This window comes from Desmodus rotundus, chromosome 1, assembly GCF_022682495.2.
Source record: "Desmodus rotundus isolate HL8 chromosome 1, HLdesRot8A.1, whole genome shotgun sequence".
NCBI classification, from domain to species: domain Eukaryota; kingdom Metazoa; phylum Chordata; class Mammalia; order Chiroptera; family Phyllostomidae; genus Desmodus; species Desmodus rotundus.
In genome coordinates this window covers 79889464-79907722 of record NC_071387.1, presented here as the reverse complement: position 1 = coordinate 79907722, position 18259 = coordinate 79889464, and the positions used below count along the sequence as shown (strand labels likewise).

At 40.3% G+C, this 18259-nt stretch overlaps 1 protein-coding gene and 1 long non-coding RNA gene across 8 annotated transcripts in view; one reads left to right on the top strand and one right to left on the bottom strand.

Annotated features, from left to right (window-relative positions):
- The window catches only part of AOPEP (aminopeptidase O (putative)), a 437655-nt gene that overhangs the window by 343141 nt on the left and 76255 nt on the right, over nt 1–18259 (top strand). For all 7 annotated transcript variants that reach the window (XM_071221641.1, XM_024558404.4, XM_053925241.2 and 4 more), the window contains 2 exons: nt 11325–11387; nt 11763–11837. In XM_071221641.1, the coding sequence (XP_071077742.1) occupies nt 11325–11387; nt 11763–11837 (138 nt within the window). The remainder of the gene's footprint in view (nt 1–11324; nt 11388–11762; nt 11838–18259) is intronic.
- Nucleotides 234–10972, bottom strand: LOC128781065 (uncharacterized). The gene is made up of 3 exons (XR_008426949.1): nt 10459–10972; nt 7727–7842; nt 234–664 (listed from the first exon to the last, which is right to left on the bottom strand). It is a non-coding gene; the product is annotated as an uncharacterized lncRNA (long non-coding RNA).

The window sequence follows — 18259 nt, the reverse complement described above, 5'->3', positions numbered from 1 at the left end:
ACACTCTTTTATATTTAAATCATTAGAGCATTACCACTTTAAAAAATAAAAACAAGCAGAGCCAGTAATGAAATGTTTATGAGAATAGCTCCAGTGGTCACAGCACAGCTTGCTGCAGAATGGGGCCGTGCTCCTTATATTGAGAAAGTAGAGCCTATTCGGGGGGTGAGGCATAACAAGAAATGATCAAACCCAGATGCTTTCCTAAAATTATATTTTCAGTGCATTTATAAGTCTGTTACAAAGTGTGCTACATGCTAAAAATATTTTCCTTTGTAGGTCGAAGGAAATTTCAAACCACATTGAGGGCTACATAGATCAGATGGTTTTTCTTAAAAGTGTTAAGGGCATCCTGGTTGTTATTAGCCCCAACTTTCCAATATGACATTATTTATGCCAAAAAGCTTCACAATTCAATTCTTCTTTAATTTCAGCAACTTTATTGGCTTAAAAATGTATGGAAGGGAGACCACATTCAATACATCAGAAATGGGACAAGTGATAATGGGATTGGACTGGAGAGAGCACCTCTGTCCCCATGGCCTGATTCCCTGGGGAGAAGTCGCCACCATGTCTCCGCCTTTTCTCCAAGTGTTCCCTCTCCTTTTCCCTCTGTGTTCTTTTCCTTTTTCCTCACTTGTGTGTGCTGTCACTTTTCATCATTCTGTGAAGCCAAGCAAAGATACATTCTCTTTAAGACTCTTCTTGGTCGTATTTATTACAAAGTGGACTTCTCCTGAGTTCTCAATAGATCTCTCCTCCTCAAACTGTAGTCTTCATCACTGACATTGACTTTGTAATTGAGGGATGTCTGCGAGGGTTTGGCATAAATGCTTCCAGTGAATGAAGCTATAAATGGGTCAATCCAAAAATGTATAGGTTGTATAATTCTATATTAGATTGTGGTTTTTATTTAATTCTTTCCTCCCCCTCCCCCATATACTGGATATACTATTTTACATATTAGAACTTCCATAATGAAAGAAAGGCTATCATTTTGTTGAGTAGGGTCTATGCTAAGTGCATTAAACATAATAGTACTTACTTCACCTAGTCACAGCTGTAGAATATAGACATTATTATTATTGTTGTTGTTGTTATTTTTGTACCCATTTTGTAGATGAGGAAACTAAAAAGCAAATCTGAGTAACTTCAAAGCCCAAGCCATTAAATATTACATTGGTTTTAACTGCATGTAGCTACTATTAGGACTTTAGATGTTTTTGTATCTAGCACCTGGTCATGCTGATACCTTCAGAGAACAATGCAGATATGTCAAATTTTATTTTTATGATCTTTTTGTAACAATAGTGGTTTTATTGTTTTGAGTGCATGGGACCTGAAAGGGAATGATGCCCTCTATAATAAGGCAGGCAGTAAAGAGAACTTGCTTCTCACGTCCACCAGTTCTTTGGGAAGGGGCAGACACTGTTTGCAGTGCCACCCAATGGCATTGCATCTGTGTGGTAGTCAGGTGAGGCTTTTTATCTCAATGTTACAACTCAGTAGAGACCTTTGAAACTTTACTTAGGTTCAAAATACAAGAAAACCTTTTGTTTCGGAAGGGAATGAGCATTTACTGATCTACATGCCTCTGGCTTCCTGTGCCATCTTATTTCATCCTCACAGATAGCATTATCTCCATTTCACAGGTCAGAGAGGTTGTGTGACATGTCCAAGGTCACACAGCTTCTTGGTTGCAAGGATGGAGGGTACCTATGTCTGAGTTCTTATCACACATGGCTTTGTGCAGAAACAGCTTAGCCACATTCTTAGGACAGCACTTAAAAACAACAGCATATTTGTTTGCACATTAGTATGATTTCCAATGTCCTTGAACCAGAGAGTAAGACAATGAAATAAGAAATACTCAATAGCAGGCAAACCTAAAGCAGACCATAATATTTACACTATAAATTAAAATCCAGCCCCCGCTGGTGCGGCTAGTGGATTGAGTGCCAGCCTGCAAACCAAAGGGTCGCCAGTTCGATTCCCAGTCAGGGCACATGCTTGGGTTGTGGGTCAGGTCCTTGGTAGGGGGTGTGCGAAAAGCAACCACACATTGATGTTTCTCTCCCTCTTTTTCTCCCTCCCTTCCGCTTTCTCTAAAAATAAATAAATAAAATCTTTAAAAAAATTGAAATCCATAATTATAAAAAGAGTCAGAAAGAACCAGAAGATGTTAGGTTTAAGAGAGCCTATTATACCTAATATTAATATAAATATAAATTAACTGGGTGGATTATTAAAGTCTGCGTATTTAGGAGGTGTTTAGGTTGAGTCTAATAAAGCTCTAACGTTCTTTGTGCTTCTTTTCCATCTCTCACAGTACTGAACACAAAAGCTGTGTTGTGTGCAGAATGGCTGGGTTTATCCCTAGCAGAAAGAAGTTATGTTTGGTATCTAAAGAACAATAAGAGTTTGCTGCTTGGCTGATCAGTGCTGGATCAAGTTCACATTCCCGGCTCCTACTCTCACCTACACACACAGGGGTGGAAGTAGAGCAGAGGGAGGGAGGATAGATCCTTTTTTACAGAGAGAGAGAGAGACACAGAGAGACAGAGAGACAGAGAGAGGGAGGGAGTTGTCAGCTGGGCTATCCTAATATGGACACAGCCAGGCCTGGGTAGCATTAAACACGGATTTAACCCACTGCTGGAGGACACATCCTGCAAAAGTTAAAGAGATTAGCAGCCAATCAATTCTGGCCCTTCCCATTGTTTTCCTGGAACACCTTTTATATGGATCTAAATGTTTGGTGAACAAACATTCTGCAAAGTAGCTTTTTCATATATTATTTTTATTTGGGACAGCCACCCCCTCCACCCCACCCCCCGAACTGTGATAGATTTTACTTTTGTTGTTCTGTGTGTGTGTGTGTGTGATCTTCTGGGTAGAGGTAGGATGATTTAGGCTTATTGCTCTTGGTTGCAAATTGTGTCTTCATTGGATACTTTTGGGAGGCCAGATGACAGGCAACCCAGTCTGAATGCCAAAGTTTTTAAAAATAGACATGCCAGGGGCTACAGTTTCTGATCCTGGCCTCCTGTGAAGGCACCATGGAGCAAGGGCTCTGCATATGTACAGACTTAGAGATACCACACCCACTCCATCTTAGGGAATAACCACAGAAACCTAGACATGACTGGTTGCTTTCCACACTTGTGAAATGTCAACATATATGTTTGTGATTTTAATTAATTACTAATATTTTTTGTAAAGCATTTCCAGAGTAGTTTTCCTATAGTATCAATGTATTGTGTCTTTTCTAAATAAGGAAGCACATTTGGTTAGAGCATGGTGTTCAAGACTCAGAGGAAGTTCAACCTGGGTTGCATCCTGCATGGATTTTGCACACAGCAAAAGGTTTTTTTGCATTGATACACACTGTCCTTTAATCCTAGCTATGAATCTCCCAAATGCAAAATGTTTCCAGGGAATAGGTGGCAGCTGCTGACATGATTAGAACATTGTCTACCAGTGATAAGTGGGCACTATCACTGCATGTACACAGCCTTCCAGGTCAGCACTAAATTCAGGTTCCCTGAAGGCAAGGATCTATTGCTCAGGATCCAGAACCATATTAACCATGAACCTACAAAACACTCTAAAAAGTCACATATTCATTCATCCTTGCCTCCTGGGTGGTATTGAGATCTTACATGTCTTTTTAGTTCTTTTGTGTGTATGTGCCCAGAAGTTTATTCCTAAGTGTAAGCTGTCAGAAACACTATCCTGGGTAAGCCTGACAGCCCAACACATCCAGCACTGCATCTGCTATCTGCCCAAAGGGACTTCCTGCAATAGAACATAAGAGGTAGCTGTCTTCCATGGCATTGACCCTGAAATTCTGATGTTTTCCAAGTATCTGGAATTTCTCCATAATAACTTGTTAGAGATGGGTCATCATTATTGGTTCTCAATACTGGCTGCATATTGGAATCACCGGGAGGAGTGGGGATGGGGGAAGGCTTTTACAGAAAGACTGATGTCTAAGTCCCACTCTCAGAGATGAGAATCTAAGTGGTCTGGAATGCCCCCTGAACATTGGGATTTGTAACCTCCTAATGATTTTAATAAGTGGTCAGGAATGGGAACCGCTGATCTGAAGTCACCCATACATAACTTTATATTTCACCTGTAAAACTCTGAAGATATAATATCCATGGATATTAAGCTCCCGTAAAGAACTGCAGTCATTCAGGTGTTGAGGGAGATACACTGATACCTATTTTCTAAAGCGGCTGTTTCAGTAGACTTTTGTGGTATGGGGGTATATTTTATGGGTTATGCTTTGATCTGAGGTTGATCTGATCTACATAATAAGCAAATATTTTAAAGCAAGATGGCTGTGCTAGATGGTCCTTAAGATCCTGTGCTGGAGTAGAAAGAGCACTACATTTCCAGACAGGAGATCTCAGGGCCACACAATATGAAGTCACAAGGCTACTAAAATTCCCCGAGACTCCATTTCTTCAGCCTGAAGATGGGACTGTGTGAGACACAAATAGCACAGTCTGTCTGTGGGAGTGCTTTGTAAACTATTCAGTTCCGTACAAAACTGGGCAGCCCGGTTCTTTCTACTGGTTCTATGGTTCTGTGGTCCCAGATATACAAGGTCGAGCCATTGTTAATATAACAAAAACAGTTTCAACATCGATGTAACCTGGCAGCCGGGGAGAAGTGAACTGCAGTGTGCATGGGTGAACAATGATGACTTCACTGTACTAGTCAGTGGGGGTGGTAGATGCCATTGAGTGAGTATGTGTACTGTGTGGCTGTCGCATTCAAAGTAACTGAGTGAGCAGAGCAACAAATCTACATCAAATTTTGCATTAAGCTTGAACATTCCTCCGTGGAAACTATTGGGATGATTCAGAAGGCTGCAGCTATGGGCAACTGGTGATTGGCAGCTTCATTACAACAACTCATGCTCATGCATCACATCTCATGCAGAGTTTTTTTGCAAAACAACAAACTATCCAGGTAACTTAGCACCCTACAACCTAGATTTGTTGCCCTGCGACTTCTGGCTTTTCCCAAAACTAAAATTACCTTTGAAAGGGAAGAGATTTCAGACCTTCAAGGAGATTCAGGAAAATACAACAGGGCAGCTGATGGTGATTGGGAGAACTGTGTGAGGTCCCAAGGTGCCTGCTTTGCAGGGGACTGAATGTCATTGTCCTATGTGCAATGTTTCTTGTGCCTTGTATCTTCTTCTATAAACATGTCCATTTTTTGTATTACATGGCTGGATACCTTCTGGACAGACCTCGTATGTAGCATTTTAGTACTTTTTTTGTCTTTAGGTCCCTTTCCTCCAGCTTCTAGTGATGTTTGCCTCTTAGTTTCAGTAGTCTAGAATTTGATAAATAACCACTTCCTCCTCTTGTAAGCACATCCCATGTCATTTGGCTTTCATAACTCTGAGAAAGAGGCTTCAAGAGGGCACACAGCTCACGCCTGGCAGGGCTTGGATTCAAACCCAGATAAGTTTGTTGTCATGCTTCTGTACCAACCACACTGCACTACTGCCTGGTCATATGACTCCTAAGTACAGGGACAGTGTCTTATTCATCTTTGTGTCCAAGTCTAGTGTTCTGTTTTGCAGAAGACACTCACTCAGTGTGTTCTTTAAGTGAGTAGCCCATCCATAGGTCCAATTTACATGTCTCTTCCTGCAATCTAAGCCCATTTCCTCTGGTTTGGACAAAAGAGATAAAATACTTGGTTGGTTAACACTTTTATATTAGTCTTGCATGATGTTTGTATTTTTTAACAGTTTTTCCTTGAATTTTATAAGTAAGGTATAATCATATGTCCTTACCTTCTGTACTTCACCTCTAAGAATTAATGGAGAGATATATTAGGACCAAAAAATTTTCCAGACCTCCTATCCACGCAAAAAGAAAAAGTTAAAGAAAGAAAAATATAAACCAAGAATATTTTATTTATTCATACTCCTCCCTGTCCAAAACATTGTTAAGGCAGCTTCCAAAGCAAAACATAGCATAATCAGAAATAAATTGAGCCCAAGAAAAATGAAGCAATGTGAAAATAAATGGTAGGAAAACAAGTTGGGACCAGGAATTAAATTAGCGTGCAATATGCCTCCCTGCCCCCGCTGAAATTCCCATGCCTGGCTGCAAGTCAGGTCGGTCACAGAACACCCAGAAGAGGGCAAGGGGATCAACTGCAGTGCTCACAGGTAAAACAAACCAGTTGCCCAAATCCAACTATTCCTAATGTTGATATTAGGGAGAAGTTTTTCCTGTGGGTCCTCAAAGAAAACTACTACTTAATATAATAAACAACCCTCTAAAACCACCCTTACAGTAAACATTGTGATGGATTTTTATGGGGCTGTTTCTTATAATGCACGTCCATAAAGGTTGATGGCTTCTTACCAGAATGTAATGCATTAAAAAGAATTTCACAGAATACCAGTAAGATGCAGACCAGCCACAGCTGCGTGGTAGTCTGTCCTGATTTTTGAGGGGCTCTTAATTTGAGGGAATCTCTGCTAGGAGTTTGGACATCAGAAAAATCTATAAATCTCCTAACAATTGATGTGTGTGAGGGAACGGGGAAGAGACTTCGTGCAATGTGGGTGTGTTTTTCTCTAGGAACCGAACAGCTGACAGCTAATGCTTCATCAGATTCAGGGTGGGGTTGGGGGTGGATGTCTACAAATGGAAGAACCATGATCCCTTGGGCAAGCTCTGTAAAAGGTTCCCAGCAATAGTGCCGGCAGGGTTATGGTTACTGAGAGGAAGAGTCTCTGTCAGCCAGGTCACTACAACACAAACGTGGAATGGATCCTTTTTAGAAAACTCTGCTTTATAAGGACTTCCACTAAGAGATCCATTTGGCAGAGCCAAAATCTTCTCCAGAAAGAAATTCAGTGTTCATTCTAACACAGAGGCAACATTGGCAATAACACAAATTATGGACAATATTTTCTAAAAGCAATAAAAAGATACAAAGGAATGTTACATTTTAAAACAATAGAGCAAAATTTAAAGATGTAAACATTTGATAACTTTGCCCTCTAATCCTTACTTGCTATTATTTGCAAATTAAACTAAACTTGACTTTATTTTCAGACCTGTGTAGACTTTTACTTTTTAATTCACCCAACAATATGTTGGCTCTGGAGCCCCCTAAAGCCATCCATAGCTTTGGGACCTCTCTACCTTGTTTGGTACTAAAAGATTTTTTTGACTTCTTATAGTGGACAATTTTCCCTCTCCTGTGCTCAGGGGAGTGTCATTTGCCACCTGAAGTGGCTTGGTCTAATTAAGGGGCCCCCTTGGATGCCCTTCTGGTCTCCTGGTTGAGAAGGAAGGTGCTGCTGCTTCCCATTCCTCGGATTGTACCTCATCACCAGGCAGAAGCACACGTCCACATGAACAATATGAAATTGGTATTATTATCATTTCTAGTGAAAGGAGCCATTTCTTCTCCACTAAACAAATCAAAAGAAAGAGAAAAGGTTTCCCCTCCAAAAGTAATCTCCAGGCACTAGGTAAAGTAATGCTTTTATTTTAAAGCAATGGCATTTTTCCTTAGCCTCTGAAATTGTCATCAGCTATTATAAACTGCTTTGACAAGAAAGTTTCCTAGAACAACTTCCTTTCAAAACCCGCATCTCTACCGGACAAAGCATTTTTCAAGATATAATTCAAATAGAAAACATCTGTTTTGAAAGATAACTTTAAAGTACCTTCACCACATTCTCTGAAATAGTTATTAGAGTATCCATTCCCGGCTACAGAATTCCATTTTTTAAAAAGTCTTCTTCCTCCAGTTTCTCCGAGCCCTACCTTCTTTGGGATCAGCCTATGAAGAATAAGAGATTGAGACAGACAAAAGGAGAAATGTATTGAGGTTATATTGAACACAATCAACAAGAATTAGTATTTTTCTAGTGTCATGCAATAGGTTCATATTTCATTTGAGATTAAATTCAGCTCCTAGCACCATTTTAGAATATAATTTTAGTGATCCATACATGAGAGAGTTAGGAATCTTTATTTCTCATTTCTTTTTATTTAAAAATGAGATCATTTTAGAAGTCACCTGGCAATGTAACTGATGTCCTATGGTTTTTCTTTTCAAAAAATGCATAATTCTATGCTGTTCACAAATCAAGGTGTTTTAGTAGAGAAACAAGCAGGAGTTAATTAGAAAGATCTTCATCTTAAGACTCCCTTCCTTGAAATTTCATATGCTGTTCATTCAGTCATTCCTTCCTTTATCCTTACAATCAGTCACTTAACATATTTATTGAGCACCTATGTGCAAGGAAGTGTTTTTAGTGATTGGATAAAAATCAGTAACAAAAAACAGGATCTCTTTCTTCCTGGATCTTAAAGTCTAGTCAGGAAAGTAGGCATTCAATAAATTAATTTAAAAATAGTTATAATAGAACTGTACAATACAAAGAATGAACACTAATGTAAATTCTGGACTTCAGTTAATAATAATGTATCAGATATGGTTTATCAGTTGTAACAAATGCCCCACAGGAATGTAAGATGTGAATAATGAAAGAAAGTGTGTTATGTTGGCATATGGAAACTCTGGGCCTTCTGTGTAAATTTTTTTAATTATTCTAAAAAATAAAATTCCTTAATTAAAAAATAAATTATAAATACCTATAAAAGATAAGCACTTTATAGGAGATAAATGTCATACTAATAGAAAGAATATTGGGGTGACATAACTTGGATTGGAGAATGAGGAAAGACCTTTATGGAGGGAGAAGTGTTGTTTAAGACCAGAACTAGGAAATAAGTCCTCCTTATTTTCTAATAAGTCAGCTTATTAGAAAATAAGTCGAGGCCAGCCAGGCAAAGAAGAAGAGGAAACACCAATATAGCAAAGTGATACCATCTGAACTAGGAACTACCGTTGTAAATATCTTTCGAGTTTCACTGTGGAGGATGTATTGTGCAGGTGGGTGGAAAGGCAAGAGTACAAAGGAAACAAAAGAGAAAAATTAGAAAGCAATTAGAATGGGCCACAACTTTCCCTACTCACTCAAAGTATCAGAAAAGCAGAGTGACAGTAGGATGTTTTCCTTGGGTCAGCTTCTGCCAGATATCACTAGGTTCCCCTTGGGCTGGGTGCTAGGGAGAAAGGAAACTATCAGTGGCAGCAAGGTGGGGTTCCTAAGCCTCAATTCTTAAGGTGTTTCCAGTGGCTTGTTGGGATTTATGGAATGAGGAATGATTGTGTGTGTGACTGGGAATACAACCAGATGAGCACTGTAAGGGGGAAAAAGCCTTCAGGTACTAACTACCCAGCTGTAACAACAGATTTTCATAGAAGTCTGTATACGGTTTAATTTGCAATAATTATCTTTATTTCTGCTACTGGATTGTTGGAATTTATATTTTGGTTTTGTTTCTTAAAAGACTACACATTTTAAAATTGTTGATAAATCTACTAAGAGGACACTTAAGAAAGGCCCATTTAGGCAGGGCACTGGTTCAGTATATCAATATTCAACTGTTCCTATCAGAGTTGTTGGGGATGGTGAATTCCCAAGGAAGACAACTCTAGTGGGTACACGTCAGCCTGTGATAGATGTCTATTGATTCTGGAACTGTTGTTAGTAGCATGGAAGCTGAAATAGTCAAAAGTTTTATTTCCATGTAAAATTAAGTAGCTCTGCAATTACATAATCCACTTCATTTTTAAGTTTTACCTACCTATGTATAAGTGCACTTGAGACTTGCAAGGCATTAACTATTTTTATGCATATGCATTTTTACTGTAGAAAATTTGAATATGATGGTTATACATTATATATAAGAACATTTGATAGCACTGAAAAATCTTTACGAAATGAGCATGCATTCACAGGACTTAGCAAATGGGTACAAAATGGTTAATATGCCTGCATAACTCTTTAGTTTTTGTTTTTTGCATTCCTGGAAACACAAACACAAAGTCAATAATCCTCCATTTGAGCAGACCTGTTGTTTATTTTAGGAATGGAAGTGCATCATCAATGTAATTTTATGTAGTTCGGTTATGAATATGAGATGAAGCGGTAAAATAAAGTTTTCCACTGTAACGTCTCCATTAAGAAGCTCCTCTTTGTGTAAAATAGTCCATGGCAAAGTTGCTTCTATTTAAAGTAGTGAGTTTGATCTTGGCTTTGATCTAAACCTTTTGATCTCGAAAAGAAGGATGGAGTAACAATAAAGAGAGGGCAAGGCAGATTTTTCTTTAAAGAAAGGCTATAAAGTTAAAGGGGTGGTCAAGATTAGCAAATACGCGTGCGAGTGGACCTTCTCCCCCAAGCGCTCGCACCCCAGTCTGGTTCAGCGAATTTCTGATGCGGCTGTGAAGAAAGCCTTTCGGGGTCTGAGTAAAAAACTCGGGGCACCACACACTGTAATAAACTAAATGCAAACTTCCCTCCTAATTATGAAAATAGTTCACCTTTTACATTCTCCCCAGTCGCTTAGCGGGTTCACGCGCGGGGCGAGTGCGGTGCAGGCTTTGCTTACTCAGGGAGAACTGGCTCCCGCGGAGAGCAGGAGAGCGCGGGGCTCGCCTTTCACGTACTCTTTGCTCCCACCCCCGAGAGGTCACCTGCCACCGCCTTGGAGTAGGAAGGGGCCACTGAAAAACGCTTTGTTAATGGCGTACAATCCATTCCTGGAGAAAACTCCATTAGGAAAGTTCCTGTCCCTCCGCGAAGGCCATCTAGACACTTAGGTTTCTGACCAGAGGAGCGAGTTCAGTTTGGCCGCGGCGGGGAGGACGCTTCTGCTCGCGGGCGGGCGACAGTTGTGCTCCCGAGGCGGCCACAAACCTTTTTGCGGGTAATCAGTGTCCGCAAGGGTGAGGGCTGGAAAAGTAAGACGTGCGCGCCTGGGGCAGTCCGCGCGTGGGAGGGTGCAGGAGCGCGGGCGCTGGCCAGACGCGCGAGACGACGAAAGATGTTTCCAGAGAACAATAAAATCTCTAGCAAGCCGATGGGGGCGGGAGCGACCTGCGGGGAGCGCGTCGCAGCGCCTATACCTTTAAGGCAGGCCCCGCCCCGCCCAGTGCCCGCCTGCCGCCCGCGCTCCTGCTCTGGCCCCGCGTTGCCCGCTGCCGGCTCTGCGCTTTAGGTGTTGCGGGCCTTGAGTGCCCGTTTTATCTCCGAGCGGGCCGGGCGGCGGTCCCTGGGTGCGGGCTCCGGCTCCCACTCTCACCTACGGCGGGCGAGGTCTAGGGTTTAAGCGCCGAGGTGGTGGGACGCGAGGGTGGGAGGCTGGGGCTACTCGTGGGGTAAACTTGATTGTCCCCTTCCCCCGCAGCCGCTGCAGACGGAGTTCCAGGCCCGGGCGGAGTGCGGGCTTGTGCGGCAAGTGGACGCAGAGGTGAGTGCGGGCGGTACGGTCCCTGCGCTCTTCTCCCTACAGGGGCGGTGCGTCCCGCGCCTCATTTCCCTCGCGGAGACCCCGGTGGGTAAGCTGTTTCGGGGGGCCCCCGCACAAGGGCAGCAACGTGGGCCCAAGACGGAGGGGTCGGCTAGTGGAAGGTCACGGCCTCGGCGCGCCACAGACCCGCGCGCCTCTAGGCCCCTTAGGTTTCCTACGCGGAGGCGTCCAGGCTGGCGCCGCCGGCTTCCGTCGGCTTTCCCCAGGTGAATCCGCGAAGGTTGCGTCTTGAGGCCGTCGAGCGTTTCTCACGCCGAGGGGCGGCCGTCCGGACCTGTGGTCCTGTTAAAATGCTCTGTGGTTTTTGAACTTCAGGTGGCGAAATGGAATCAACTGAACCGGAGACCCCGAAAACGGAAACGAAGGGGGACCGAAGAAGTGTTTGAAAAGGTAGGGGTCCCCGAAGGAGCATTGGGTGGAATTCTTGGCAAGTCTCCTCGTCTGCCCCAGAGGACTTGGTCACAGTAGAGTATCGCTTTTTTAAAGTTAAAATTAAATTTACAGTGGACAGTGAATTTGCGTGGATAGTTCTATAGAAATACTGGCTGGTAATCCTAATGATTACCAACATACTGTGTTGTGAAGTAAGATTTGTTTCAGGACCATTAAGTAGAGCAACAGTTCATACCCGTTGGTGGATTCCAGTATCATATCAGTCCAGTAGTATTTTTCATGGCATTGTTAAGTTACCCCTAAAAAAGCTAAAAAAGGGGGAGGCTTCTGAATAAATCACCCACAGTATTGAGTTTCCCTGGTTGTGACATAGTAACACACTCCCTCATTTAGGCTTTAGAGTATTCTCAAAAATGGAGAGAGAGACTGAAAAAAGTGGATTACTTTTGTAAAGCAAATGAGAAATTTGTTTTTCTGAATTTAGAATTTCAGTGTTACTGGCAAAAGTTTGGCCTGCATATTTTCTCCTGAAATTGTATTAAGTTAAAACTTGATTTGTTATTGTGGTAAATACTGTGAAATAAGGTAAGTAGTCTGTTCTTTTCTGAGTGATTTTTACTAAAAATTCTACAAAGTGAATAATGTTACAGCAGATATGATTTTTGTTGCTTTTTCAAATTATTTTAAGTGCTGTTTTTTGATTTTTGATAGCACCAAGGGATTAAAATAGCGGTATGTTGTTTTTCTGCTGCTAGAATGTATGATGAATCATTCCTGATTCTGAAGCCAAATTCTTGCTGATAGCATTGCTGCCAACTTCTGTGATGTGTTGCCTTAGTATGGACATTGCAGCGTCCGAGAATGTGCACAAAGCACATCATAATGAAGGTGATATCAAAGTCCCAGAGTGCATTTAAGGATACAAGGATGACTCTAAGAGAATTGGATAAGGAAGTAGCCTAGGATTATAATCATCTGTAGCTAGAGATTCAGTATGTCATTTCATTTAAGTAGTAATAGAAAAAGGTGTCATTTTGAACAGACTTGAGTTTTCTGACCATAGCTCAGCATGTGGTGGTTGGTTGGTTGGTGTTTTTAAAAATCTTTGTGAATTGAGGAATGAGATCATAAAATGTGCAAAGGAGGAAAAAGAATTATGGCGTGCTTAGGATCTAAACAAATACTTTCTAGCTGTTATTTTTTAAGTCAAATATGAGATTACCCAAGCACACAATGTGTCATGCATAAAAGAAGGGGAAGCCATTATCTCTGTGGATTACTAGGTACCATCACTACCAAAATCTGAACTTGGAGTAATCATATCTGTGACACCCATGATCTGACCACTGCCTTCTGAGAATAAGAAAGGGGGTGGGGGAAAACTGAGGAATATTTCTACCAAGAAAAGTAGGAGTTCTTCCCTGAACTTTGGCCTTGAAAGAAGATATTGTGTTAGAATGTATGGGGAGAAGCCATGCATATTTGCCTTTTCTTCTTAGGAAACGTGGGTAGTAGTCTTACAGAGGTTACAAAAATGAAGTAGTTTGGGACCAACATGCTGAAATGCCTTTCAAGGAATGAAGCTTGAAGCTGACTAGCTTTAAAGGTGGATGGGAACTTTTGAAGTTATGTCAGAAAATAATTATGGGTATCTCCAGTCTTTCCTCCTGACTCTGTACAGCAGCTGAACCCCTTGCCCTCTGTTTGCCTCTACCTTGCCCGGGAGAGGGTTTGAAGCTTGAGGAGGCAAAGCATGCAGTATTTTCAAGGGCAAGGTGAAAGGGAGTGCAATCAGCAGCCAAGGCACAGAGGCTACCCTGCCGAGGTGTGTCCACTGATTGCCCCAGTGTCTATTCCAAAATACAGATGGAATTCTGTGTGTAATGAGTATTCAAACCGAGGTCATGCATTAACCTTTTGCCAGAATTTGAACTTGTTTAGGAATCTAGGTAGTTAACTTATTGTGGAGTTCAATCAGTTTTTTTAAATGTCTACCATGCCAAAAGTGAAGTAGATTAGTTGGTTTCTCCTTTTTCACGTATCCACAATATTTTTCTACCACGTGAAAACGATGATCTTTTCTGTAGGATTCATTTTATATTACTGTAAGATAAGAGCCTGGGCTTGAGTCCTTTCTGGTGTGTATACGTTTTAAATCTAGCTGTTTTCTTTATTTGCCTGCTTTGTTTCTTTGCCTGCTTTGTTTCTTTGCCCTGTTTTTCCCCAACATCACCCTTAGCCTCCATCCCATAGTCTCTGTCTGCATCTTCAGGTCACATAAGATTCAGCCTACCTGAGTGAACCTGGTTAACTATTCTATATTCATCTCTGCTAGGGTCATAACATTTTCCCCTCTGATACTTACTGGCTCTTGGAACATACTCTTCTGACCTGCTTGAGGAAGGAAAACAGGAATGGTGCAAGGCAAGGAATTAAACATAAAGAATGTAATCTTACAGGAGATACTGGTATTCTCCCTTAAAGGTGCTAAGCACAGCCTGCTGTAACTTGAAATTTTGTACTAGTTGAGTTTTTCAGAGAACTCAGAAGGGGAAGCAAAACAAACTTGCTCTGTGCTCAGCTATGGGTTAAAATAACGAATACTGAAATAAAGTAAACTGGGTGAGTGAGACGTACCACCCAGAGAAGTGGTTTAAAGTACTGTGACCCATCCTGGTCTGGTCTGTTGTGTCGTGTCACTCCCATCCCTCTCCCACCCCCCATAGCTCTCCTGTCTCTTTGCTGCCTCACAGACTTTCATATCTTACCTTTCTGAAGATACGCCATTCTCTTAATGCATCTGCTATTGCCTGTGACATTTATTTCCATTTTATTTCATCTTCATATTTTAGTCTTTTTCCATTGGAATAACTGAATTCCTTTATACTGTTTTTTGTTTTCATTTTAAATTGACAAAACTCACCTGTTTTGCTTCTGGTCCTTAGGTGCTTTATCCTTACATTCTGATGTTCTTCCTTTTTCATTATTTTTAGTTCCCTTTATTTAGTTTGAACAATTTGTGCAACAGAAAGGCAAGGGGAACATGAGCAACTATTACACAAAGAACAATTAGGACAAATGGATCAGCCTGTTCTGCAGGGCTGATTAAACAATGGGGTTTGCAACAGTGAGTTGTATAATGTGTAGTTTTAAAAATAATGTTAATAGATTTTACTAAATGGCTATTGGCTTTGGAAGGACCCACATTTTTTTTGTTTTTATCTTTAAGTGAGTCAAAGAGAATACAAACTGCACATCACATTCAAAGATTTAAAAAAACACAATATTTTTAAATAAGTGTATGCATGTAAAATAAGGTTTTAAATCTTTGGTTTTCTACGGATTAGGGATAACTGTAGAGTAATATTTTATGAAATCATATATTTGAGAAAAATAAATGAACGCCATATAATTCCTTTAAAGGAAGAAGATTCCACTTTTCAGATTCAAAAGTAGAAAGAATATTCTTTCTACTTTATGCATATCTGACAATATGTGGAGAACAAATTTTAAAATACTCATTTCTGGTTATCAGTAAGAATATATGATGATGTCAGAAATATTCATTGATATACTGTTAAAACATTGAAAATTCGACAATATTAAGGCTGCCCATTATCGTGAAGAAGCGTTCCTTTGTGTGTGCTGGTTCCCGAGTGCGCGGTGTGGGCGAGGGTGAGGTGCCTGGTCGCTGTCACGATTAGCCACGAAGAGCACTAGGGGCGCGTGGTTTCCAGCAAAAGAACCTTTGAGCTTAATATTCTTTTCTGTCAAAATCTGAAAAAACAATGCTCTTGAGCATGAAATTGCTTAGAATTTGGTGACATTTTCCTTGATATAGCAAGTGAAACATAAAAACACCTAGAAAGATGGTTTTGGAAAGTGGACTTTATGGTATTTGGTGGCTATTTCAGTTGGAGTCAAATGATAAATTCTGTTTTCTCAGTCTCTGAGGAAAAAAAACTCTGAAAGTATCTTCTTTGTGATAATATCCTTCTAAATTGTACAGCATTGTCACTCTATTTTATTTCATTTGTTCGTTTCATACACTTGATTCAGAACTGCAGGCATTGATGTGTGAATAATAATTCATAGACGATTTTAAAATCATGTTTAAAACCCAGCTTGGTTTATGCATTTTACCACATTTATTGCTTTTTAAAAATTTTTATACCTTCTAAGAGAATGTTTTTATTATCATTCTAATATTAAAATATTCACCATGATAAAGGTAGGTACAGATTTTAAACTATTTAACAAAGTGCTTTACTGCTGTTTGCTTTTTGTGCCAAAGGTGTATTTTATATTTGGTTTATGATTTCTGAAAAAGAATATTTAACACTAGTAAAAATTATCTTTTTCTTGAACCCATGATAGCACACGGCAACTGTGTGCTTGACTCCTGAATGATCAAACTACAAAGCTTGGCAGAAAGGCACCATATGAATTCAAGGAGTGCTGAACCAAGGGTCCCTTCACTGTATGGGAATTACTTGGCAATTAACAAAATGCGTGGCATGGACAACTCCCAATCTCGAGCTCAGGTAGCATTTGTGTGGAGTGATTTCCCAGGTATGGGTACCCTTGCCTCTTTCGGAAAGTGCTCCTGCCCTTCATGACTATCCTACATTTATATAGCTGTAATCTCTCATAATAGCTTTATTGGTACTTGAACTCCATAGAAAAGCGTTATGGATTCTACTGAGCCACAGCTCTTGAGGCACCAGCCACCCTCCCCTGAAGACCTCCCTGTCTGTGAGTGGCTTTGTGTCCTGTGTTGTACTTATTGTGCCTTTGGATGACCACTTACTTGAATGATGGGGGGAGGCAGAGTAATTTACTAAAAGTAATTACAAAGAAACCAAACAAAAGGAGTAATTATAGCACTGTTACTGTGCAATTTGTTATTGTATTGAAATATTTGGAACTTAGTCTTATGAGTGGATCTCCGTTTTTTCCTTGTAAATCCCTATCAAATACATAATTTATTAAACTGTATAGCCCAAGTGTCAAGTTAGATCTAGTTTCACAAGATCTTGGCTTTTTCTTTTTTTTCACCTTTTTTTTTTTTAAAGCTGGACCAGGGAAGAATTGCTGGGAAAATGTGTTTTTGGTAGCCTCAGGAAGGAAGTCTCATCCCTATAATTTTATGCCATTAAATTTTCATCTGTTCCATAGATTGTTTCTTTCTTTCTTTCTTTTTTTTTTTTAAGAATCTGCAGTTTAAAAATGTTCTGAGAAATCTGAGTGTACTAAAATTCCTTCCCAATTCAACTAGCATATCAGGGAAAATTAAAGAATAGTCATCCACTTACCCTCACACACTTATTTACATATTTTAAAAAGAACTATTCATATAATAATAGCTGACACTTGTCATGTGTCAAGCACTGTGCAGCTAAGTGCTTTCTGTGTATCAGCTTATGTAAATGTATATTAAACCAGCAGTATGATACAAGGGTGTTGTAGACTGAGTCAAATGCTTTATGAAAGTAGATGAGGTACAATCAAATCAAATAATCGCTGTAGAAAAGAAGGCTTTGGGCAAGATATAAAAATTCTTTTTAACCCAGGCTGTTGACAGTCCTAGACCACCAGCATAAAGCACACATTTCTAAATTAGGAAAATCCCAACCAGCGTCTTTTGAAAGCACTTGAAAGTGTCCAGGTAATTACACTATTGTTGATTTTAGCAGATTTGATGCCAGCAGCCATCAGCTCTTCTCTGCCATGAAAGATGAAAGGCATTTTAATATAAAGCATAAGAGTTTGTTTGGATGGAAAAGGGAGGCAGGCAGAGAAAAATTTTGTGACTTTTTAGTTACTTTTATAGGAAGCGTTAGTTATGTTCTTGTGACAGAATGCTTTACTTGGCAACCATTCTCATCTTAGGCATTTTAATGAGCTCCGGTTTTATGCCTGGTATCATATGGCACTAATAAGATACATTGTTTTACTAGCACCTACTGGTGTTGGTGTAGTTTAGGGCCTGTCTTTGTTTCCATTTATCTATTTTAGGAGGCGGACACCACAATCATCTATCTTTAAGTCCAGCAACGTGTATTTCATTGATGTTTCTGGGTCTCTGCACACAGGAAAAATGACACTCAAGCCTTGAATCTCCAGTTCTTGGAAAAGGACCTGATCACATGCAGCCTTGATAAATATTTGTTGAATGAATCCCTACAGTGGCATTTACCTTATAAAGTCATATTTGGCTATTGCATTTAAAAATTTTAAAGTTAAGGTTTTTATTTGATTCTTTTGTTCTTTAATAACAGAGGTTTTCATTAAAACACATTTGGCAGAGCTCTCCTGGCTTTGTTGTGGGCCCCGTTTCCATTACTCCTATAAAGAGAGCTCTCAGAGCTGGGAAGAATGGACAGTGGTCTCTATTCAGCCACATACTGTGTGTTCCT